We start from the raw sequence: 21,409 nt of genomic DNA on the forward strand, positions 1-21,409 counted from the left end.
CAAAGTTAGAAATAATGACGTAGTCATAGCTACATTTGCTGATTCCCCAAATACTAAACTAGCAGAAGGTTTCTTTATAATCAGTTCAACCGTGTGAAAAGGCCTTTACGTGATTGATCAGTTTTACGTGAATTAAATGGACAAATTTATTTCGAAGGATGTTTCTAAATGACAATAATTTTTTGAAAGGTAAACACCATTTTACGGGTTGTCAGATATGATGTATAAAATGATCTGTCATCTGGAAAAAGATGTACTTAGCAGGGTGGTTTGAGTTTTGATTTATGTGTGGTAATTATATTACATTTGCATGATGTACTGAGCCATATCCAAAAATGACGTGTGTGATATCTTTCCCATTAAGGTAGATGCAGCAATTAGTCAAACAGTTAATAATCAGTGTTAATTATGCTTGGTGTAGCCATTCAATCTCACATGACATGAAAAAAAATGGATTCTGGTATCACAGACACACACATTGTGTTTTTTTTTTTTTTTCTTCTTTCTGGTGGTCCAGATAATATTGATGTAAAGAAGTGTCCCACACTAGTCACTGCTGCGAGCATTGAGATTACGACATGGTTTTATTTATTTCAGGACACTGTGGTGTTCAATCAGAACAGAATGAAGTTATGCTGGGAAGTGTGAATTTGTATTTTTATGTAGAATAATTTTTGTAATGCCTAGTGGTTCATTTTGTTGGTTGGGATGTGCTAGGGTTTACGAAATATATGCTAATCTAATAATAAAAAGTTCCCAGAATCCCCAGTAAATTGGATTTTTTTTATATAAATGGATTATGTTTTAAAAGGGGGTACGTGGTGGTGAGAGTTTGCATGTTCTGCAGGTTCTCTGGTCTCCTCCCACTGTCCAAAAGGCCTACATACTAGGTGAATCCTAATAGGTAAATAAAGTTTTCCTCTGCATTTTGGCCCTGCAGGTAATTTGCCTCTGTATTTGTTTTATTTGCATTAAAAATATTAGTTGCTCTACATAACATGAACAAAAACTTGCACACAAATTAAGTTTCCAAAATGTATTTGTAGAACATCATTTTTAGAAAGTGACATCAGACTGTAATGTAGGTGAACATTTATTACAGAAGTAAGTATGTAAGGGTGACTGTGAATGTTACATGCACAATAAATTAGGTAAAAACAAAAAGGTTAAATGATTACATATCACATGATACAATGGATTTATAACCTGAATATAACCATTTCCAGAGACCATTAACTCTGGGATAGCAAACCTAGTCCAGATGTGAATATCTCACGAATTCCCTGACTAATTATATTACTAATACAAGGTTAATCATACAAGATCAAGCAAGCAAAGGGCTTCAATATTCTCAAGGATTATGAATAAGTGTAAATAAGTGCAATATCAGAAATCAGAAGATCCATATGGCCACATTTTCATAGTCCTTTGGTGGAAATGGACCCTTATCAATTAAGATAATAAGCAGTATTTTTTAGTGCCAGTTTGAAAAATATGCCCATTGTCTAGACTGACTGTTTAACTTACTGTAGTTATTTATCAGTCAATTTTGCTGTTTAGTTATTTAGGCTTGTATGCATAAATCCTTCTGATGATAGCTTAATGTATAAAACAAATATTTGAATCCCTGTCAAAGTGTCATATAAATATAGAAATTATTTTTAAAAAGTGTAATTAGAATTTTTGAGATTGTGTTAACCTAGTCAGTCTGTATTTCACTCTGTAGCTGTGGATATTCATGAAAAAAAAATTACAGCCCCCGGAAGCATTCTCGGAAGAAAGTTAAAACAGAGTTCAGCATGTAGTACCGACTTTGGATGCGATGACCTTCATCTGGAAAAATCTGCAGGGATATGAAGACAAGACAACACAATTCTGTTCATGCACTACTTGAGTGTTTAAATTCGGACTCATGCTTTAATCATATTAGAGACAATAAATAGAAGTGCAAACCTGCAAAGTATAGTTAATGTTTGACGCAGCCAGGAATTTCACCAGTTCTGCAGAGTGCTGGAAGTGCACTGAAGCTGAAACAGATAGAAAAAAACAAATTTAAGCATAAAAAAAATTAATATGCGTTCAATATTTCTAAATGAATACGCAAACAAAAAAATCCAACCATCAGCAGTTCCATGGATGATGAGGAACCTCAGGTTAGTTGATGTTCCTGTTATATTGGGTAGGAGACTGGAGATCTGGGTAATGCAAATTATTATTTTGGTTACTGTGTCAAAGCTAAGTTTTCAAGATTTTCTGACGCTCCACTCCACTCACAGTGAGTGATATTAATTATCATCATACACATCGTACAGAATAGCACAAGCATGGAAGTCTTACTTCATACTTGAAACCATATTTAGCTGGGAATCCAAAGTATCTCTCTGTAAATGCAGAACCTGCGAAAAGGCCGAACATGAACAAAATCGACTCTTCACAACAGGTAAGTAGAGAAATTTCATAAGCAACATCATTATATACCATAGAGGCTCCAGTTTGTGACGGGAGCAACAGAGATCCCACAAGTAAAGCGGGACCCTGGAGAGAGAAGAAGCAGAGATCCCAGGAAGCCACCATATGCCTACAGGACAAAGAACAACTGGATGAGATTTAAAATAGATTTTTGATCAGATTTCTAAAATAAAATTTGAGAAAATCTGGCATTTGAATTAACCTGGCCATAAACTCCAACTCTGCTCTGATCGATGAAGGGCTGCTTGATCAAATATCTACATGCAAAATATCGAAAAGTATGTGGATTGAGTTGAATTATTTAGTGTTAATGCCTTTTAAAATGCCTATTTGTTCTTTTCAGTAATCGTCAGCATTGTCGAAATGTAAAACCTACTCGACAGCAGCAGACTGGTCCTGAACATCAACAGTGCCCAGCCTCTGGTAGATATCTTGCATGATGCTCAGGCCCTGGAAGCCGCTCCCTCTGCCATCTAGACGAGCTACGACGACGTTGTCTGAGCTGACCAGGACAGAATCCCAGTCCAGATGAAACTGGTCGCTCACTGATTGGCCACCAGGAGCGCTGCTCCTAAAGAAAGAAATGTAGACGCATTTCGCCAAACTATTATTGATTATGGGCTTTCTCTTCATTGTAGAATGACCGCAATTCTAAAATAATAATAATAGATAATGAAATTACAGTACAAAACATTCAGCTTCATTATTTATTCAATTTGGATTTCACAGTAACAGAGGCTAAAGAAACCGGAGAAGCCGAACAAAACCCACGGCAACATAGGGAGGGCATGCAAACTCTGCACGTACAAAGCCTGAAGCAGGATCCCAACCCACAACCGCGCAGTTATTAAAACATTTGCGCATATTTAAGAATGATATTTTTCAAAACATGGTGAGATTACTTACAGGACGAGAAGGAGGGGATATTGACCGTTTTCTTCAAAATCACGTGGATAGCTTATTTCCAAAGGCAAGGCTAAATCAGACAGATGCTCTATATTAGAAATGAACAGCACTTGATTTACAATTTTCCTAACCAATAATTCACCCGTAATGTTATTGTTTAAAACTTAATCTTTAGTAAACTTATCGTTGTGTAATGATTACCAAATCAGATTCCATCAGAATACTAACTTATCAATATTCAAAAGGTGAGGATGAAAATGAATGGCTTCCAACGTGAGTTTATAACCGAACGCGGAAAACACCTTAACAACTATTAAAGATGATAACAGTTTCTTGTGTGGGCTCATTCCCTCCTTCACCTTCCCCTGCATTCTGACCCCTGCACACACCCCCTTCAGAATGACCTGCACCTGGCCATTTTGAAGAAACTCCCCCAACCCCCCCCCCAACTTACCAATCGTCACGTATGCAGTTCTTTCTAAAGGTTATCCACCCTGGATTTTTAGATGTGGGGGCTCATCCCTTTCCCGCTTGATAATTTGGATCCTGTGGGCTATCCCTCACAAACGTTTAGGCCGTACTACCAACCCAGCTAACATCCTGCTATCTGAAGAGGGCAGCATGGTAACCGTTTGTCACACCATGGAAATTACTTCACCTCAGCGGATCGATGAACGATGGATGAGAACGATTCAACCAGCCCACCACCTCTGGTAGCAGCAGTCCTTACACCCCCCCCCGAACGAGCACTCGGGGACCAGCACCAAGTACCTCAGTGGCTCCTTGACGGTTGGTTGATTCAAAAGGCATAAACTACAAGTATTTTTCAAGGACGTATATTCCCGCCAGGCCCATGGCCGCGGTGACGAGCAGTTATTCACCGCTCATGGAAGCTGCCCGGCGGGAGAGTACACACTGTCCTTCCACACCCTGGTAATACGGTGCTCCTTACGTGACTCCTCCAGTGACTAACTTCAACTCTGGACAGATCTGGGTGGTGCTGCACATAAAGGCAATTTTGGGTTCATCACAGACACAGACCACTTGGAGCACATCTTCTGACCGGAGTGCTTCAGTCTAAGGCAGTCCAGCTTGATATGGTTTCACGTTTTCCCTCATATCCCTGATTTTGCGTACACAGTTCCGCAATATTAATTTCTCCTGTGTGACCTGTCATGTCAGCCCACCGTTGCCTTATTTCCTCTCTTTTCATCACCACTAATTTGCATAACCTACTGCCTAGCTATATATTTGCAATTAAATCCACCTGATTAGAGTGTGACAAATATATAAATATTGCTCCCATTCAAATTGTTATCGGATTCTGATTATTATACTAAATCCTAACATACATTTAATATAAAATATACACACGTGGTATAAACACAAATACAGAATACCTGCAGTAGCTTACTGATGGAATTGGATGCATGATGATGATCTCTGTAGAATTAGAATTTCATACCAAAACCATTGATCAGAAGTGTCTTGAACTCTCTCCTCGGGAATTTTCTCTTTCTCAGTGCCTCATTAAGTTTGCTGTTCCTCTCCAGCACCAGGGTGCCTGAGGAACAAAGCTGTAATTATGACACAACTCCTCAACGCTCCAGGAATCAGCACTGTAGAAAGCTCATGTTTATTATTTGATAACCACACGTTATTGGCGTTTGTGCAGGCGGATCTGGGAGGGTTTAATACTAGTTTAATTAGAATGCAACAGAGCAATTAGCAGGGCCGCAAATTGATCGGTTTTTATCTGACTGAAAATCATCACAAAGGCCTCCAGATTTCTTGGGGTCCATATCTTTCTGAATCTTTCTGTATGATTGCACTGTTTAAGGGTCAGTGCTGTTTTTTTTTTTCTTTTATTTCACATATACGTCGACAATGATTTACCCTCACTGCTCATGTCAGTCAGATGGTGGACAGTGGTTCTCGGTAAGCCGGGCCCTGCAGACACCAAAGAAATAGAGACATGCATCTCAGATCTGTTATATAACAATTCATTATTATTCCCCACTGAATTATGCTCCTGCTGAACCAAGCCTATAGTGCAAGATGCTAAAATAATTTTTCTGTCAAGGCATTTAAATATATATTTTTAATCAATTTAAATACATGTACCACTTCAACGTGTGTGTTTACTGTGAATATTATGTGCTTTTTAATCCCTTGATAAATGGACTGATGACATGAATTATAAGATGTATTAACATACCTCTGCAGCTGAGCACAACCCTTTGCCCACCGGGGCTAAGTGCAGCATCATAGTACGAACAGTGTGGCTTGAGGAGGGTGCATGTCAAACACTCTCTATGGAAGCGGTCCACAGTTGACACTCTGAGTGTGTAATATTAAGTTCGTTAGATCAATTTGCTTTGATGATTATTGTCAATTACATTAACCATAGCCTGCAATTTACACCCACTTGATTCTGGGTTGGGTAACACACCCACCTATGAATCAGATGACCACAAAATCACACATAAAGACCCTGAAACTACTGATTGTAAATCACTCGGTGTAATGGCGTCTGCTGAATGCCATAAATGTGAAATGAAACTGTTGCATTAATTAGTGCAATAGTCAATGTTAAAAGAACAATCATTTCAGACCTGTAGAGATGTCGCTGTGCCACCCCATCTTCATTGCTGAGAAAAAAACTTGAACAATAAAATCTATATTACTACACGGTCACCGAGTCAAACAATTTAAGACAGAATTACAGCAGACGTAGTTCAATCAACTCACACAGTATTTGTGTTGTCATCATATTCCAGGATCTCAGTCACTTCCCACTTCCCCGAAGTCACATACTGTTGGCTCATCTTTCCCCCCTTCAATTTTAAAATAGACAAGACAATATCCAAAAGAAGGCAAAAGAGCTAAAAATGTTAAAGTGGATGTATGCCAAACCTTATCTTATATTTTAATATTTAATTACCTCATCACTGATCATAGCGATATGATGGAATGACTCTTTTCCACCTTGTTTTATGGGTTTGGTCAAGAAGAAAACTGAGAAATCCTTTGAAAAAAACGGTTGTTGATTCTATGACATAAACAAGACAATACATTTAATGTATGAGTGTTATTATATAGACATTACGTTGAATAATATCTGCTCTAATTTAACCCATTCCTTTACTTTTTCAGTACACAGTGGAATATGATTCATCAATTGCATCAATAACAATTTCATTATTTTCTTTATGAATCTTAAGGTCAAAGTAGATTTTTTTTGTGGATGCTATTCTGGTAGCCAGTGTCATGGTGGATCATGTGAGAACTGGGAAAGCCAGGCCACGCCCCTCTTAACTCCCCAGTATTTACTTTTGCCTGCAATGCTCTGGGTTCCAGGCGTTGAATTTCTAGTCTTGTGTATGTTGTGCCTTGATTGTGTCTGGATTTTGTGTTTCAGGTGGTGTGTGAGTCACGTGAGTGTCAACCTTCCCTTTCCTCCTTCCCCATGCTGCTTTTGTCCTTTGATTTATTTCCAATGAAAGTGGTAATGATTCCGCACCTGGGTCCTCATCCTCATTCTGTGTCGTGACAGCCAGTGTCTGTTACTGCTGCAAACAAATTCCCTTCCTCTACTGACATGGACTTTTGCTCCTTTTAATAAATTAATTCAATTACCTGACGCTCAATCCACTTATCCTGTGTCATGACATGTTTCTGAAAAAAAAAAAAAAAGAATAAATGATATATATAATTTTTAGAGATATTTTTGTATTGCAGTTTTTAATCTGTGGGTAATTTCTGACACACGTACTGTTTGCAATCATCCTACCTTGGCACATCTTCCTGTAGTGATTTCACACAAAGACAGGATAGATGTGTCTTGGGCTCGGGAAAACCAGTGTACAGCCAGCTTCTGGTCGGTAAGCCATTTTACCATGGTGATATAGTAATCGCTAAAGGGGAATAAAATACAGGAGTAATGATATAGTATAAGACATTGCTTACATGATCATAAGATTTTAACTCACAACGCTTTTGAAGTGCATTTGCAATTGAAGGGAAATTGAAACATGAATTTTGTGAATAGAACAGAAATTATTTAGACACACAACATTTCTGTGGTACCTTTTGTCAAACTTGTCTGGAGGCAGGAGCTCCTTCAGTTGATTTGAATCATCCAATGTGACCACAAAGAGTTTGACTGAAGGGTTGAATTGTCCTGCCTGATAAACAAAAGTTTGCTCACTAAGGTTGCAGGACGAAAATAAATGAATGAGAAGCAGCAGCAGGTAATGGTGGCAGCCCTTAGCCCCTCCAGCTCATTACATAACTATTCATTTCGAGTTTTTATTAAGAGACCCTGAAGCCCTTATGCAACAGTGTGACTGATGAAGTATAGTACACAGCAGCACCTAAATGAAACGTCTGCACTAGCCGAGATTCCCCAGGGTCGTCCTGGGTTCAGCAGACCGACATCCATCTTCCTCGCTCTATTACCGGCGTATTATCACACTGCAGCGCAGCCAATCACAGCATTCAACCATCTCGTGGCTGCATTCTTCTGAGGTTAAGCGGTATTATGAATAAAACAACAATTGCTCCTCGAGATAAGATAAAGCCCCAGGCAGTGAATTATTCATGTCACCAAAGACCTGTTTTCGGGGCTTTCCAGATTGACCTTGAGAACAGCTGGCCGACAATTATAACCTCTGAGCTTTCCTACAAGCCATCTGCTGGAAACAGGCTTTCCAAATGAGCCCAAAGTAAGCAGTCTACTCACTTTATTACATAACTGCAGTAGTCACTGAAATTGTGCCATGCCATCATGTGCTTTTGTTCTTTCCGATTATTAGGCTCAATGCACACATACTTTGGGATAAGGGTACTGATGTCCGTGTGGGTAAGGTGATCCCGTAAAGCGCGGAAGCTGCATGTTGGGCACGAGCGTGTCATTGATGGTCAGAAAAGCCAACGTGGATCCCTTAGGCGACCACCAGTGAGCTGTGTGGGAGCGCAAGACCTCCTCTACAAAAAGAGAACCGGTCAGCCTGTCAGAATGCAGACAAGCACCAAGAATGCATGCAATGATGTACCTGGACATATTTTAATTCCTCATATACACAAACAAACAAAACATACATACAGTATTATTTTCTTGTCTGATAGGGAATGTAATCAGAATAAATTAGTTATTTAAACGGGAGAAATAGGGATGGAGAAAGTGATCGTTTTTGTCATTGTTTTGTCATTGTGATACACATCACCCTTGGCGAGCAGTGGGCAACCATGAAAGGCCCCGGGGAGCAGTGTGTGGGGTGACGGTACCTTTATCAAGTGGCATTTTGGCAGTTCAGAATTGAGACCTGCACCATTTATATTCTACTATTATACCACTATTATTCTATTATTCTATTAGTTTTTTTCCGTCGCGAACAAGCGCTTACCCATATTTCAGATACTTTTCCCAAACACTTAACCCCTACAAAACACAATGGCCAAAATTGAAGGGTCCAACCGGACATCTATGAAGGACCAATCCAGTAATTTCTGCACACATTGTGCCCCCCCCCCATTTTCCCCATAATATTCTGTCCTTTTGGCTTAGATTGAGTCCTGCCTCATCTATGTAGAGGAATTTGTGAGAAGCCTGATAGCTCTCCAACTCCATACTGTACTATAACCTATACTTATAGCTTGCAGTAAGCTTACAAGAGAACTAGACATTGAATGGTCACTATGCTACCTGGACATATTGAGATCCTTGACTCTGTTATTGTTCCTTTCAAAGGAAACAGTGTAGAGCTGCTTCATCTGTACTCTGTGTTTGGACAACGCCCGAGTAATGGTTGTGTCATAGTGCCAGGCACAACTCCCCATCCCCAGAGGGCACGCATACGACCCAGAAGCAGACATGGACAATAGAGTACTCTTCAAATAGACATCTTGAATCGCCACCCGACTTATCATTCGGGGCTTTTCCTGTGAGTTAACGCTAGCCTTTTTCTGATTGAGCTTTGTGCCTGAACGACTACCCCATTTGGATTGCCCTCGCCATTCAAGGCAACTGCCTGAACCCCAACAACACTCTTGAACTTTGTACTCCAACGGCAGCTGGAAATAACCACCAGTTCATGCTCAAGCTCGCCACCTTCCTCTTCCACCCAGCCACGGTAAAGACAACGCCCCATCGCCAAACTGAGCTCTCTCCCACTGGCGCCCACGCTGTTCCTACCCCGTCTCTCCCACTGAGAAAGTAATTCTATCAAAAAGCTGCTCCCCAGGCACCTGTCATGGCTGCCCACTGCTCACCAAGGGTAAAAAGCAGAGGACACATTTCCATGCGTCACCCTGTGCTGTGCTGCAGTGTTTCACAATCACTTTTAAATCAGGGCATGAATAAACATGGTATAAATAAATGTGCAAATGACTTCTTTCTCATTAAACCTTTCCATACAGTCCCCTCGGAGTGTTATTTGAGAGGGATGCATGATAAATAATTCTGACATACTGACAGAAAATCCACCCAAAAAATTGCATATTTCGTGTGGCCTTGTAGTTCTAAACAGAAACTGTTGGCTGTCTCATACTTTTTATCTCGTTTTTCAAAACTTCCTTAAATCATACCTTCATACAACCAGTCAGCAATACCATTGAAGATCGTTTGTTCTTGTCCTGAGGAGGTGAGTCTCAGAGAACTGCTCTTCACATTCATTTTATAGTAAATGTTGTTCTCGAAGATGAAAATCTAAAATATGAGTATATTAAGAGGTCAGCATTAGCACTTTTCCAACATCAAAACTTTCTACAAATTTTCACACATGATGAATTAAAGTCACAATAAAATTTGTACTTGGCAAACAACTGAATTATACATTTTCAATGCTACTCACAAGCTGCTGCCCCCGGACCCCCCACGAAGCAAACTGAAGAACCGACTGCGACACTTCTGGAGGGTTCAGCTCGTGCACCTCCCTGGGAATACAGATGGATTTACAAATAACGGCAGAGCAGATTTATCACAGACACTTTTTGTGCCTATTTATCTATAAGCATACCTGGTTTGCAAGTTGTAAATCAAGTAAGATGCGGAAAAGGAGAACCTATACAACTGAAAATGGGGGGAAGATGGTTAAAAAACTAAGGTTAATAATTTAAGATATTTAAAACAATAGTTTAATGTGCAAAGACTGTGTTCTGAAATGATCATATAATTAATGAATGTCATAGTAAACCTTCAGATGAATCTGATTGATTTTTACAAACTTGGTTTAAATTTAGTTTTAAAAAAGTATTTTCCGCTGTAAGTCGCTGAAATTACAGCAGAACTGCAACTATGAAAAATGGGTACTCCATCTACCAGCTTTCTTCTCTTTATCTTTAGTAAATGCCAAAAGTGAAGACACGTAAATACACATTGTTTCTGTGTATGTTGCAAGCAGGAGCAAAATCAGAAAGAGGAACAAATATGTTTATTAGAAATACAGAAAAAAGTGAACAAAGTCATAGTAATAAACAAAATAACAGTGATGCGCCAATAACAACATGATTGTTGCAATCGGCGTGGAACGAAAAAAAAAAAAACCTGGACGCATTCGCACGACTTGACAGGCAAGGGGATTTACTTAAAGCAAGAGCGTATCATACTGGACAAGCATGAGCACAAACATACAATAAATAACCTGGCGAAGACTCAAGAGAAATCAGCTCATTTAAATACAGACAACAACAAGTGGATAAAATTAGGATAAAAGGCAAACAACATCAACACCTGAAAACTCTAGTCCGGCACATGGATCCGGAGTATCCCAAAGTCTCCACTGTGACAAATATATTTATAATATAATTGTAAATATGACTGTAAATGTAAGTTTAACCATAACCATTACGTACATATCTATAAACACCGGCATCCAAGGAATATTAACATTTGAAGTAATACCTTCTATTCATAACTCTGCTATGCAGTATCGCCAAGGCATCACTGAGCCATGAATTATGCCACCCAAAAAATTGTGATGACGCTGTGATTAAAACTGTTACAGATCTACAGAGGTCACAGTCATTTCCCACATTAATTTTATAATATGCAGAAAGTGTTTAGTAACAAATCTCCTTTACACTCAGACTATTTTTCAAACTGGCACTCTGCGTTAAGTTTGGGGCTTGTTCAACTGCGTCAAATGAAATGATGAAACAAAACGGGGAGATAGTTTCAAGATACAGATAGCGTGTACAGCTGAGGCTGACACACGGTCACAGATTAAAAGGCGACATACTCACCCGATCTTTCTGCGCCTTCTGCGAATTGGGGTTTTCTTTTATATCGGGACAATTGCTCTTTCACCATGACCCCGGCGTGACAGAATGACTGAGCAAAAACCGTCACTTTGTGTGACGCTGTGTCTCATCAGTCAGTCGTTACTGACCATCCGTTGCAAGAGGTTACGTTCCTGCAGCAGGGTTTACATGAGCTGACTGTGGAGAGCTGCGCACGCGAAACAGCGGGGACCGCACCCCAACTTGCCAAAGCACTGGAATGGCATAGAGGGGAAAGGTGATGCTCTGTTAACCACACTGAATTATTTTTTTTGAACTGCAGCCAGGTCCAATCAGTTTCCCGGTCAGCCAGTACACCGCCCACTTCAGGACCCTGGCAGCAAATAGAGGGTCTCGCTCCGCGCATCCGTAATGAAATAGTCAGCCGTGAGATGCCGCAGACCTTTGAGGCCTTTGTACAACTGCCATTTCACAAAACTCACACCCCTCGGGGGCCACCGGAACACGGAGTGGACCTTACCAAACCCAACCATAATTGATTCTGTATGACCCCAGCTGCCACCCATGCCTTCAAAGCCCTGTGACATCAGTTCACCATGACTCCTATCCTTCATCACCCTGACCCGACTCTACCTTTTATCATGGAAGTTGATACATCAGAAGTGGGCGCTGGTACTGTCCACTCCCAACAGGGTCCATATCCTTGTTGTTACTTCTCCCACAAGCGTTATGGGGGTGTTATACTTCTCCCACAAGCGTTATGGGGTGCGGGACCGTGAGCTGCTGTTGCTGAAATGGAATCTGGAGGAGTGACGACACTAGCTACAGGGTCGGGATGCACCGTTCTGGTGATTTGCACTGACCACCAGGATCTCCTAACCATCCATCAAATCAAGCAACTAAACCCCCAACAGGCCAGTTGACGCCCCCCAATCACCCCAATCCTGCCACCTCATATGATCATTGGATTCATCCACTGAAATCTGGAGAACTGGGTCAGAGCAGCTCGGTCCATGATCCCGGACCCCCAAACGTCTCATCAGGATCTTTATATACCCCCACTGTCTGCTGCCTGGCCATCCAACAGTGGGGTCATGGGTCCCTTCAGTCCGGCCACCCAGGCTACCACAATACCCTTCAGTTCCTTCATCTGGCCTTCTGGTGGCCATCCATGGGGTCCGACGTCCAGACTTAAGAGGCTGCTTTTGCTGTGTGCACCAGGGCAAAAACCACCAACACACCTCCCCCTCCCAGCCATCCCTGTTCCGAGCTGTCCTTGGTCCCATATAGCCCTTGACTTCATCACCAGGCTCTCAACACCATCCTCACCATCATTCGTTGACCGCTTCAACATGTCGTCCGGCTGCATGGGCTTGCGCAAGACATCGTGTTCAACTGAGGGCCCCAATTCACCTCGACCACATGGAAGGTATTCTGCCGGCTGGTTGGTTCCTCCCCCAGTCTCTTGTCGGCCTATCAGCCCTGTCATGTGACTCCGGCCGCGTAACGGGCACGAACATGGAAGTGGGTGATGTTTTTAACAGGTGCTCAGTGCTCAGTCATTGCAGCACGAACCATATGCTCCACTTGGCTCCTCTTCCAACTGAACTTCCTATACATGACCCTATACACTGGTGGTGACCCTATACATGACCCTATACACTGGTGGTGTACAGCTGAGGCAGACATATGGTCACAGATTAAAAGGCAACATACTTACCTGCTCATTTTGTGCCCTGCCACAATTGGGGTTTCCTTTATATTGCGGCTCTTGCGACCTGTATCTAGACCGTTGCATTTATTTATGTAATTCTGCATTATTTATGTTAATCCTGAAGCTTTATGCTAGCAGGCAAGGCCCATGATTAGTGCTGCTCATAGTGCTAGTTTGAAAATGGTGCCGTTTAACTCAATTTAATAGATTATGTGGTAATCTAAATAAAACCTAAAGCAGGTTAGAACCTAAACACATCAAAATGCAAATACATTTCATTGCCCGTCTTCCGAATTCTTTCTTCATGGAAAATAAGCATGTACCCATGGCAGTGGGGTAATGATGATGATAAATTCATGCAACAGCTCATGGCACCAGCTGTGAAACTATGCTATTATTCTCAATCAACCGCTGCTGTCAGCACCATGATGAATAGCATCTGCCTATACCATCTCTAAGGAGATCATTTATAGCCTGGGCTTCTTCCTTTTTCCATTTTTAGCCAGCACTAACCTAACATGCCAGGTTTGTTTTGGGTCAAAACTATGAAGAGGATAGTGCCACTTTCAGGATCACCTTGTGCTAAGGATTGGAACCAATAGCTCAATTGCAACATACAATAAAAAACATGATATATACAGTAGCTAAAAAATTATACATTTGTGTACAGAAAAACAATTGTAATTTTTTTTTTATTGCTTAGACCTCCTTTTATCCGTAGTTACAGGGACAGCCCCCCTAGAAGCACTCAGGGTTAAGTGTCTTGCTATTAAATGGGGCTTGAACCCGCTCTGACAAAAGTCATGTGCTTGATGCACTGTTCCGTCGATCAGCACGCTACTTCCGGAATATACTTTCCAGATATGCGTCTGGATTCCACACCTCATCGCCTGGCCCCATCTCCAACAACCCTGTCTGTCTCAGAATCTCCCACCATCCCGTTGGTTTCATCAGGGTTGCCAAAGTCACAGCTGGTTGCTTCACCTCCAGGCCTGGCCTCTCTACACCTAACCCTGCCTTCATCCATTCTTCCACCTCCGGGGGTATTCTCAGGTCTAGTGACAGAGGAGGATGCCCCTTTCTCTCTATCGTTCTCTGTGTGTTCTCTTTTGTCTGTCTGTCTCATGCCCCAAGGATGTCTCTGGTGTTCCGGTACCCTGTTAAGGTCTCCAGGCCCCGACACACCAGTCAACAGTCCTGAAAACATGAACGGTTGGCCCACTGGGTCCTCCTGTTCCAGTCTGTGGGGGTGATGAGCCCAATAATTTTTAGGGAGGTGCTAGACGGAGGGAAAAGGACACTGTCCAGAGGAGCAAGGTAATAATGCATAATGTACATGCTGAGTTTGTTGCCTCCTAGTGAATGCACTTTCAACTTTGTCCATTGTTCTTTATTTGTACTCTCACTCAGGACAATGGGCCAGGTGGGACACCAATGTTCACATTTGGTCACTTATTACCATTAGTATTTTTTGTATTTTTTATAGTTTATTGCTTATCTTACACCTGACTTAAACCTGACCTAGACCAGGCATGTAAGCAATGCTGCTTAGACAAGTACTACAGCAGGATAATGTGCCCTGCCACACTGCAAAAATGGCTCAAGAATGATCTGAGGAACACAAGGAGCAGTTTGAGGTGACCTGCACCCCAAATCTTCCAGATTTGTATCTAATCCATGGAAGCACACCTCATACCTAGCAGGACTAAAATGATCTGCTACTGGCAGCTTGATAGCAGTATAGTAAAATCCTTGCCTCAGGGCTGTTTTGGCAGCAAAAGGAAAACCTATCAATATTTGATGGGTTGTCATAATTTTTGGTATATATACTTTGAGGAACATAATGAACTCAGGCTGCTTCGGAATAAAGAGTCCAGAACTGTTAGGACTCATGTATTGCAGTTGCAGAGATTAATTGACCAGCGTGTTCGTTTCAAACACAAGATTAATGTTCCTTTTCAGAACCTAGACAAATGGACTTTTCTTAGCTCAAAATAGTTGATGTGTCTGCAGTGACTAATGGTGCAGCTGAATCAAAATTCTGCAGCTGACACGGGGCAGGAAAAGAAAGGTGCACACAGTCTGGAGCAAGGTTAACCCTTGCTACCGGCATGGGTAGAGGTCTGAAGACAGTTTGAATGTTACATTTACTATTTAATCATCTACAAAGGCAGACAGTGGCCTAGCCATCGATAGTGTCTAGAGCTAGATTCATCAAAAAAAAAAAAAAAATAGCACCACTGAAGTGCTGGTGCTGGTTACGTCCGGCAGGAGCGTTGTGCACACGTTTATAAAAAATGTCATTTAATAAGGCAATTTATGAGTTCTTTAACTAATTTGAAAGATTCAAATTTCAAAAGGCCTTTAAAGGATTACCTAGTCTTTCATTTGAGGCACAACTTTCATTTGAGGCCCATTCAAGACCATTCACAAACTCTAATTTACTGACCTTTTTCATGTCGTATGAAAGTAAAACGTAATTAAGGTCTGGAGACACTGTAAATGTGTCAGCCTTGAACGTTGCCTGAATACATGAAAGACAGAAGAAAGGAATATGTTATAATAAATACGGGTAAATGTGTTATTATTTTTCAAGTTAGTGAACATACATCATATATTTCCATAAGTTCATATTAAAAAAGTCATCAAACTCTTTAATCTCCCAAATTCGTCAATGTGCACATTCAGTCACACTTAAGAGGAGTGGAATTCTCACAAAAGGAGTGAAGTTACTCACAAAAGTTATGTTTTTCAGAAGCAGGCTGGTGTGATTGCTTTGCAAGTCCAGTTTCATTACATCCCCATCGTAAGTCCTGTAGATAAGCTCTTCATCTATCAGGGAGAAAAAGAAGAACTGGAAATTGAGCTAAACATTTAAAAACATTTAAAAATCACAAATAAACAGCTTACCACGATTGTGTCCCTGCAATGTAAAACGTGAACACTGGCTAAACTTCAAAAATTGAAGTAAACTGTCACACCTAATATTTTAGTATTGACCTAATGTAAGTGACCCAGGTTATGTCAGGTTTGAATGCTTTACTTACTTTACATCAATGCTAAAATATTAGGTGACACCAGAGGGACTGTCCCTGTAACTACTGATTGTAAGTCGCTCTGGATAAGAGCATCCAATAAATGCCATTAATATAAAAATTCTATGTGAAAGTGGTCTGTGGCCTTAGAACAAGTGTGTCATGCAGACATGTGTAATTAATGGGACTACTTACAAATTTCAAATGCAATTCCAAATTTTTGGTTTGGTTGTGAATAAAAAAACAATACTTTGATTCTTTGTGACTCATTGTTCGTGATTGTATCATGGCGTATACACCTGCTGGCTATGTATTTTATATTTTATAAAGTGCAGTGTCTGAAGTCAGTGCATTGCCTTTGCTGCACAAACATCAAGTTGGAAGCAAAGACAGAAACTGTAAATTTCAGCTTGAGCACCAGATCTGAAATAAAGTGCGAATATAGCCTGCACACGTCTAAAATGTATCAGAGCACCCACCACTTATCCACACAGCATCAGGATTGTGCATTTGAAAGTCTTTCTGAAAGAGGTCATCAAGCATAAGCTGGGTTCCCAATGATTTAGAATTGTTATCTGTGGAAAAAGTAAATATATTTTTACATGGCAATATTGTGTCAAAGGACACTAACCAACACTTTATAATGTTACAATGGCAAATGTTTGGAATTCCATGGTTTTCTGCACTAATTTGTTGTAAAATGTGATCAGATCTAAGCCAAAAGAAATCAACAAAGTACAACACGACTACAGACTGATCTAGATTAGTGTACTACTTTCTCTGTTTGATGCATTAACCAGAGATAAATGTGTGTAATGTAATGATGTTGTACTGTGTACACGGACAATGCATCAAGGCACACTAAATAAAGAGCCTTTAGTAAAATGCAAATTTAAAAAGTCCTGCTATGTTGAATGTTTGCACCTTAGTAAAGTTTGAAGCAACAAACTAAGCCGTACCATTGGACAGAAGAAAAATGGCCAGGCCAATAAGAGACATAACCACCACAATGACAAGTAAAGAAATCGTGATGCCTTTCCAATTTCGATCTGGTCCTCCATCTCCGAACTCCTGTAACAGAACATACAGAGAGAGAGAGAGAGAGAGAGAGAGAGCGAGAGAATGATGCTCAGACTCAATGGTTGTAGGCAAAAGAACAGCTTGAACCCGCGACTGCTGGAGGCAGTGAAGGACATAAAAATGCTCAGTGGCCCTTTCCTGAATAACGGAATATTTTTCTGTAGTGTTTAGCTATTAAACAGGAAGCATGAAACTTTCAGTGGATGAAAGGGTTGTACTTAGAAGCACACACTGAGAGAATTCTGCATGAAGTCCCGCAGTGAATAGACCTTGAAAGGGAGGACGTCATGTACATTTACATCAGGCCAGGTAATAAATCGACCTCTCTTTCACACCACCCCTTAGTGCCCAGTTTACTTTCGGGTTCCATGGAAGGTCCATTACATTCACAGCATTTATCAGACGCCCTTACGGGATTTGAACCAGGGTCTTCTGGTTCATAGTCGAGTGTGTTATCCAGTAGGCAATTACCAGCCTCCTAGCCCCACAATTGACATTTTTGACATTCTATAATTTTTCATTGCTGCTATTTGTTTGTTGGTGAACTCATGAGCTGTTCCGGTTGCTGTGTTCCACCAAGAGAGGGCACTCTGTTCACGTGCAAACTCGTGATCGGAGAACCCCCCCGGGCCAAGGGAACCCACATCAGTAAGTGTATTATTAAAACGAACGGTTAGGGTGCAGATTCTAGCAGGAGAGCAAAACTTTGAGTACAACAACTTCACTTCAGATGCTGTAGAGATATTATTATAGGACATAAACAGTTTGTGTTACTGACAGGTGTAAGAATGGACATCACAGGAGCCTGCTTTTGCCTTGCATAACAGATGTCTGCAGGGGGAAGTGTGACATTCCTGTGTCGATGGTTGTGCGTGAAGATTCGACACCTCTGTTTTACATGTCTTTTGTCCGACGGTTACGTGTGAAGTATCAGCCGTCAGGACCGCCCACCCTCTTTGTCTTCCCCAAATGGGAGGCACCGGGGGCATGACATCAGAAACAACAGGTTCTGATTGGTCAGTGACAACTTCCTGTAGGCCAGTGACAACTTCCTGTAGGCCAGTGGCAACTTCCTGTAGGCCAGGGGTATAAAAGTCTGCTCACATGTGGAAAAAGGGACCTCTGAGCTATCTTGCTCAGGGGGTTTTCCATTGGAAGCCGGAAGGCTTCTGAGACTTTCTCTCCCCCTCTCTTTCTTTTCTCCCTCTTTACTCTTTCTTCTCATTTTTATTTTCTCTGTAACCTTGGTACCTTTTTACATTCAATATTCACATGTAACTACAATAATTATTTACCGGTGTTAATAAATTAGAAACTGTTCATTTTTAACCTCTATTGTGCCATGCCTCTTTCTGCCAGGTAACATCAAATTGGAGTGGTTGAATACAGTGCTTTGTGTGGAGGGAGAAAGAGTTTTTTCTACACACTCTATTCTCTTCTCCCACACCACATGGTCTGTTTTTACACAGGAAATATACAGTGATCAACGGTGAGCACTAGTCATTTCCCACAGGGATGATCCCAAAGCTGCTTAATAGTGTAAAATGCGTTCAACAATCAAACTTATATTCAAACTTTTTGTTCAACTATTATCAAGTTTCTGAAAATAAGAACTTTTGCTAGAAGCATATGGTATGGTGGCCCACTAAATAAAGACAGCTTGGTGCCAGTCACCTTCCGAGATCTAGTGTAGTCCATGCCTCGGTGGGTCAGGGCATTTTTGGTGGCAAAACATAGGCCTATTGAAGTCAGCTCTTGCCGGTTCATACAGGACGTGGCGAAGACCAGTGACATATGATGCATTTTTACCCTCTCATTCAGAAACAGGTGAGCTGTCTGTGTATCAGGAATATTTCCTCACCGCCTCTCACTGGGGGCAGTGAGGAATCTGTTCTTAAACCAAATCGCTATTATTTTTTTTCATGGGTGTGCAGCATCCAACCCACGCGACGAGGCAGCACCAAGGAGAGCGGCGACGACGACAACAACAACACACGGCCCCGCCATGGCCGTCATCAAACATGGCCCCACCCCCTTCTTTCAATTGCCTTTCCTTTCTAATGAACGGCTTCCCCGAGGACTCTTCCTGCCTACAACGGTGTCTGTGGATTTTAATTCCACAGCCTCCCGTGTGACAACATTAAATGTGGGATTTGAATGTAATTCACAAATTTTGTGTGTGAAAAAGATCGATAGTTCACAAAACGTTCCATTGGCTGTAAGATGTTGTTTTGCATTCATTTAGCATTTCAACAAAGTTCACACGCTCACACATGGCGTTTCTCACGCTTAGAAATGAAATCCTGCAGCATGTTTTACCGACGAATCAAAGCTTTTAGCTTTAAGCAAGTGTTCCATGAACGTGGTCTCTATATGACATTTAACTTCCCTATCAGGCACCACGCCGGCCCCTCCTCCATCTACAGGGCTACAAATATCACGCATTTAGTCTTTCGTCACACACGTTGTATTTTTCACACGGAGAAACAATTTATAGGCTAATATAAATAGTTATATTGCCCAATATTTCTAGGACCGCGATACAGTAGCGCCTCACTACGAAACAAGCGCATCTCCTCATGGCCCTAGGGCCTTCAATTAACAGCCAATCAAAAGAAAGGGCCAAGACAACAACCAATAAGAAAATAGCAGAATTGAATCTGGGTAAAATGCAACATAACCACCATTGAAAAGGTATCTTGTAACGAAATCTTCCGAAAATTTTATTGACCCATAAAAGTACAGTCTGCTAACTGGCGATCTTATTTCGTTATCACAGGGTGACTGACATATTCTCATTATAATCATCTTTCTCTCCAAATGATTCCGTTGAATTTTCTAAGCAATTAATAACAACACAAATGTTACGAGCCGGTCTAGCGCAGGGGAAAGCACGGTGGAATTTATGGCGATGCAAGGGGGCGTCACCTAAAATCTTGCCTAGTCTCTATATTTCTTATGGCCAGCATAAATTCTTCAAAAATAAAGTTAACATATTTAAACATTGTCATAAACCTAACTAACATTTTAAATTCACAGACGGACAAAAGTAAAGACATATCTAGATTTTGATCTAGACATAAATGTAGTGTCCAAACCAGGGTGACTCGTGATGACGTCCGGCCCTGCTTTTCCTCTACTGGCAAATGTAAAAGTAATTCATTATTGTTTATTTACAGTAACATTTATTTACTGTAAAAGTAAACTGCGGTTAAGGCAATGAAGAAACGCATGCACATTGATAAGCACCTTAAATTGTGAGATGCTCTTCTCAAAACACATCATTTGGACAGTAAGGAGGGCGTGGGGTGCGTGTGTATATATGGTGGTTGAGACGCGTGTATCAGCAGCTGATCCCAAACTTTTCTTCGGCTGACGATCTGCCTGTTCTTCAATAAATTGACTACAGTCTATTTATTTATTTATTTGTTTGTTTAAGTTTGTTTATGTTTGTTTAACATCCACTTACAAGTTGGTTACCATGATCAGCGTAAAACGCTAATGCTTGTAACGACCTCCCCCGACGTCCAGCCTGAGCTGGGCACGATTACTGGTCCCTGCGCGCTGAGTGCAGGCCCTGCCCCTTCCCGACTCCCTGCAGCGGTTTTCCTCCTTTAAAAGAGTGCCTGGTTCAGTGTTCCGGGTCCGTGCCGTGTCGTGGTGTGTGTTCGGCCGGCTAGAGTAGCCGTTTCCCATTTTCACTTCCCCTTTTCAAAAGTACAGCCATATAAGTCTGTTTGTCACATATAACACTAAACCTGCCTGTGCCTGGGTCCTTCTCATAGTTGGTGTCGTTTCAAGTCTTGAAGACTTTGCTCAGGGAGGTCTATATATAGTGGCCTTTGCTACTGGACACAAGACTTCAACTTTCTTCATAGTGATCGTTCATCCGCAATGTTAACATATTTAAACAATAATAGAATCATAACGTTCAAAGAATGTCACCAAAACACTAAACTAATAA

At 41.2% G+C, this 21,409-nt stretch overlaps 1 protein-coding gene across 2 annotated transcripts in view; it reads right to left on the reverse strand.

Moving 5' to 3' along the window:
* Positions 1-1,021: 1,021 nt before the first annotated feature.
* Positions 1,022-21,409, reverse strand: part of LOC114770022 (inactive dipeptidyl peptidase 10) — a 28,721-nt gene continuing 8,333 nt past the window's right edge. The window contains exons 2-26 of one of the 2 annotated variants that reach the window (XM_028963608.1): positions 17,325-17,436; positions 16,845-16,940; positions 16,068-16,162; positions 15,780-15,854; positions 10,395-10,447; positions 10,230-10,311; positions 9,964-10,084; positions 8,210-8,364; positions 7,465-7,562; positions 7,169-7,292; positions 7,015-7,053; positions 6,320-6,427; positions 6,127-6,212; positions 5,991-6,038; positions 5,594-5,715; positions 5,272-5,325; positions 4,841-4,939; positions 3,376-3,445; positions 2,846-3,040; positions 2,672-2,726; positions 2,479-2,578; positions 2,338-2,396; positions 2,120-2,195; positions 1,954-2,027; positions 1,022-1,843 (exon numbers count right to left, since the gene is read on the reverse strand). In XM_028963608.1, coding sequence (XP_028819441.1) covers positions 1,751-1,843; positions 1,954-2,027; positions 2,120-2,195; positions 2,338-2,396; positions 2,479-2,578; positions 2,672-2,726; positions 2,846-3,040; positions 3,376-3,445; positions 4,841-4,939; positions 5,272-5,325; positions 5,594-5,715; positions 5,991-6,038; positions 6,127-6,212; positions 6,320-6,427; positions 7,015-7,053; positions 7,169-7,292; positions 7,465-7,562; positions 8,210-8,364; positions 9,964-10,084; positions 10,230-10,311; positions 10,395-10,447; positions 15,780-15,854; positions 16,068-16,162; positions 16,845-16,940; positions 17,325-17,436 — 2,289 coding nt within the window. In that variant the 3' untranslated portion in view covers positions 1,022-1,750. Of the gene's footprint in view, positions 1,844-1,953; positions 2,028-2,119; positions 2,196-2,337; positions 2,397-2,478; positions 2,579-2,671; positions 2,727-2,845; positions 3,074-3,375; positions 3,446-4,840; positions 4,940-5,271; positions 5,326-5,593; positions 5,716-5,990; positions 6,039-6,126; positions 6,213-6,319; positions 6,428-7,014; positions 7,054-7,168; positions 7,293-7,464; positions 7,563-8,209; positions 8,365-9,963; positions 10,085-10,229; positions 10,312-10,394; positions 10,448-15,779; positions 15,855-16,067; positions 16,163-16,844; positions 16,941-17,324; positions 17,437-21,409 lie in introns of both variants that reach the window. The other variant, XM_028963607.1, reaches the window with a different exon arrangement.

The sequence above is a fragment of the Denticeps clupeoides genome, chromosome 20 (assembly GCF_900700375.1).
Source record: "Denticeps clupeoides chromosome 20, fDenClu1.1, whole genome shotgun sequence".
NCBI lineage: Eukaryota > Metazoa > Chordata > Actinopteri > Clupeiformes > Denticipitidae > Denticeps > Denticeps clupeoides.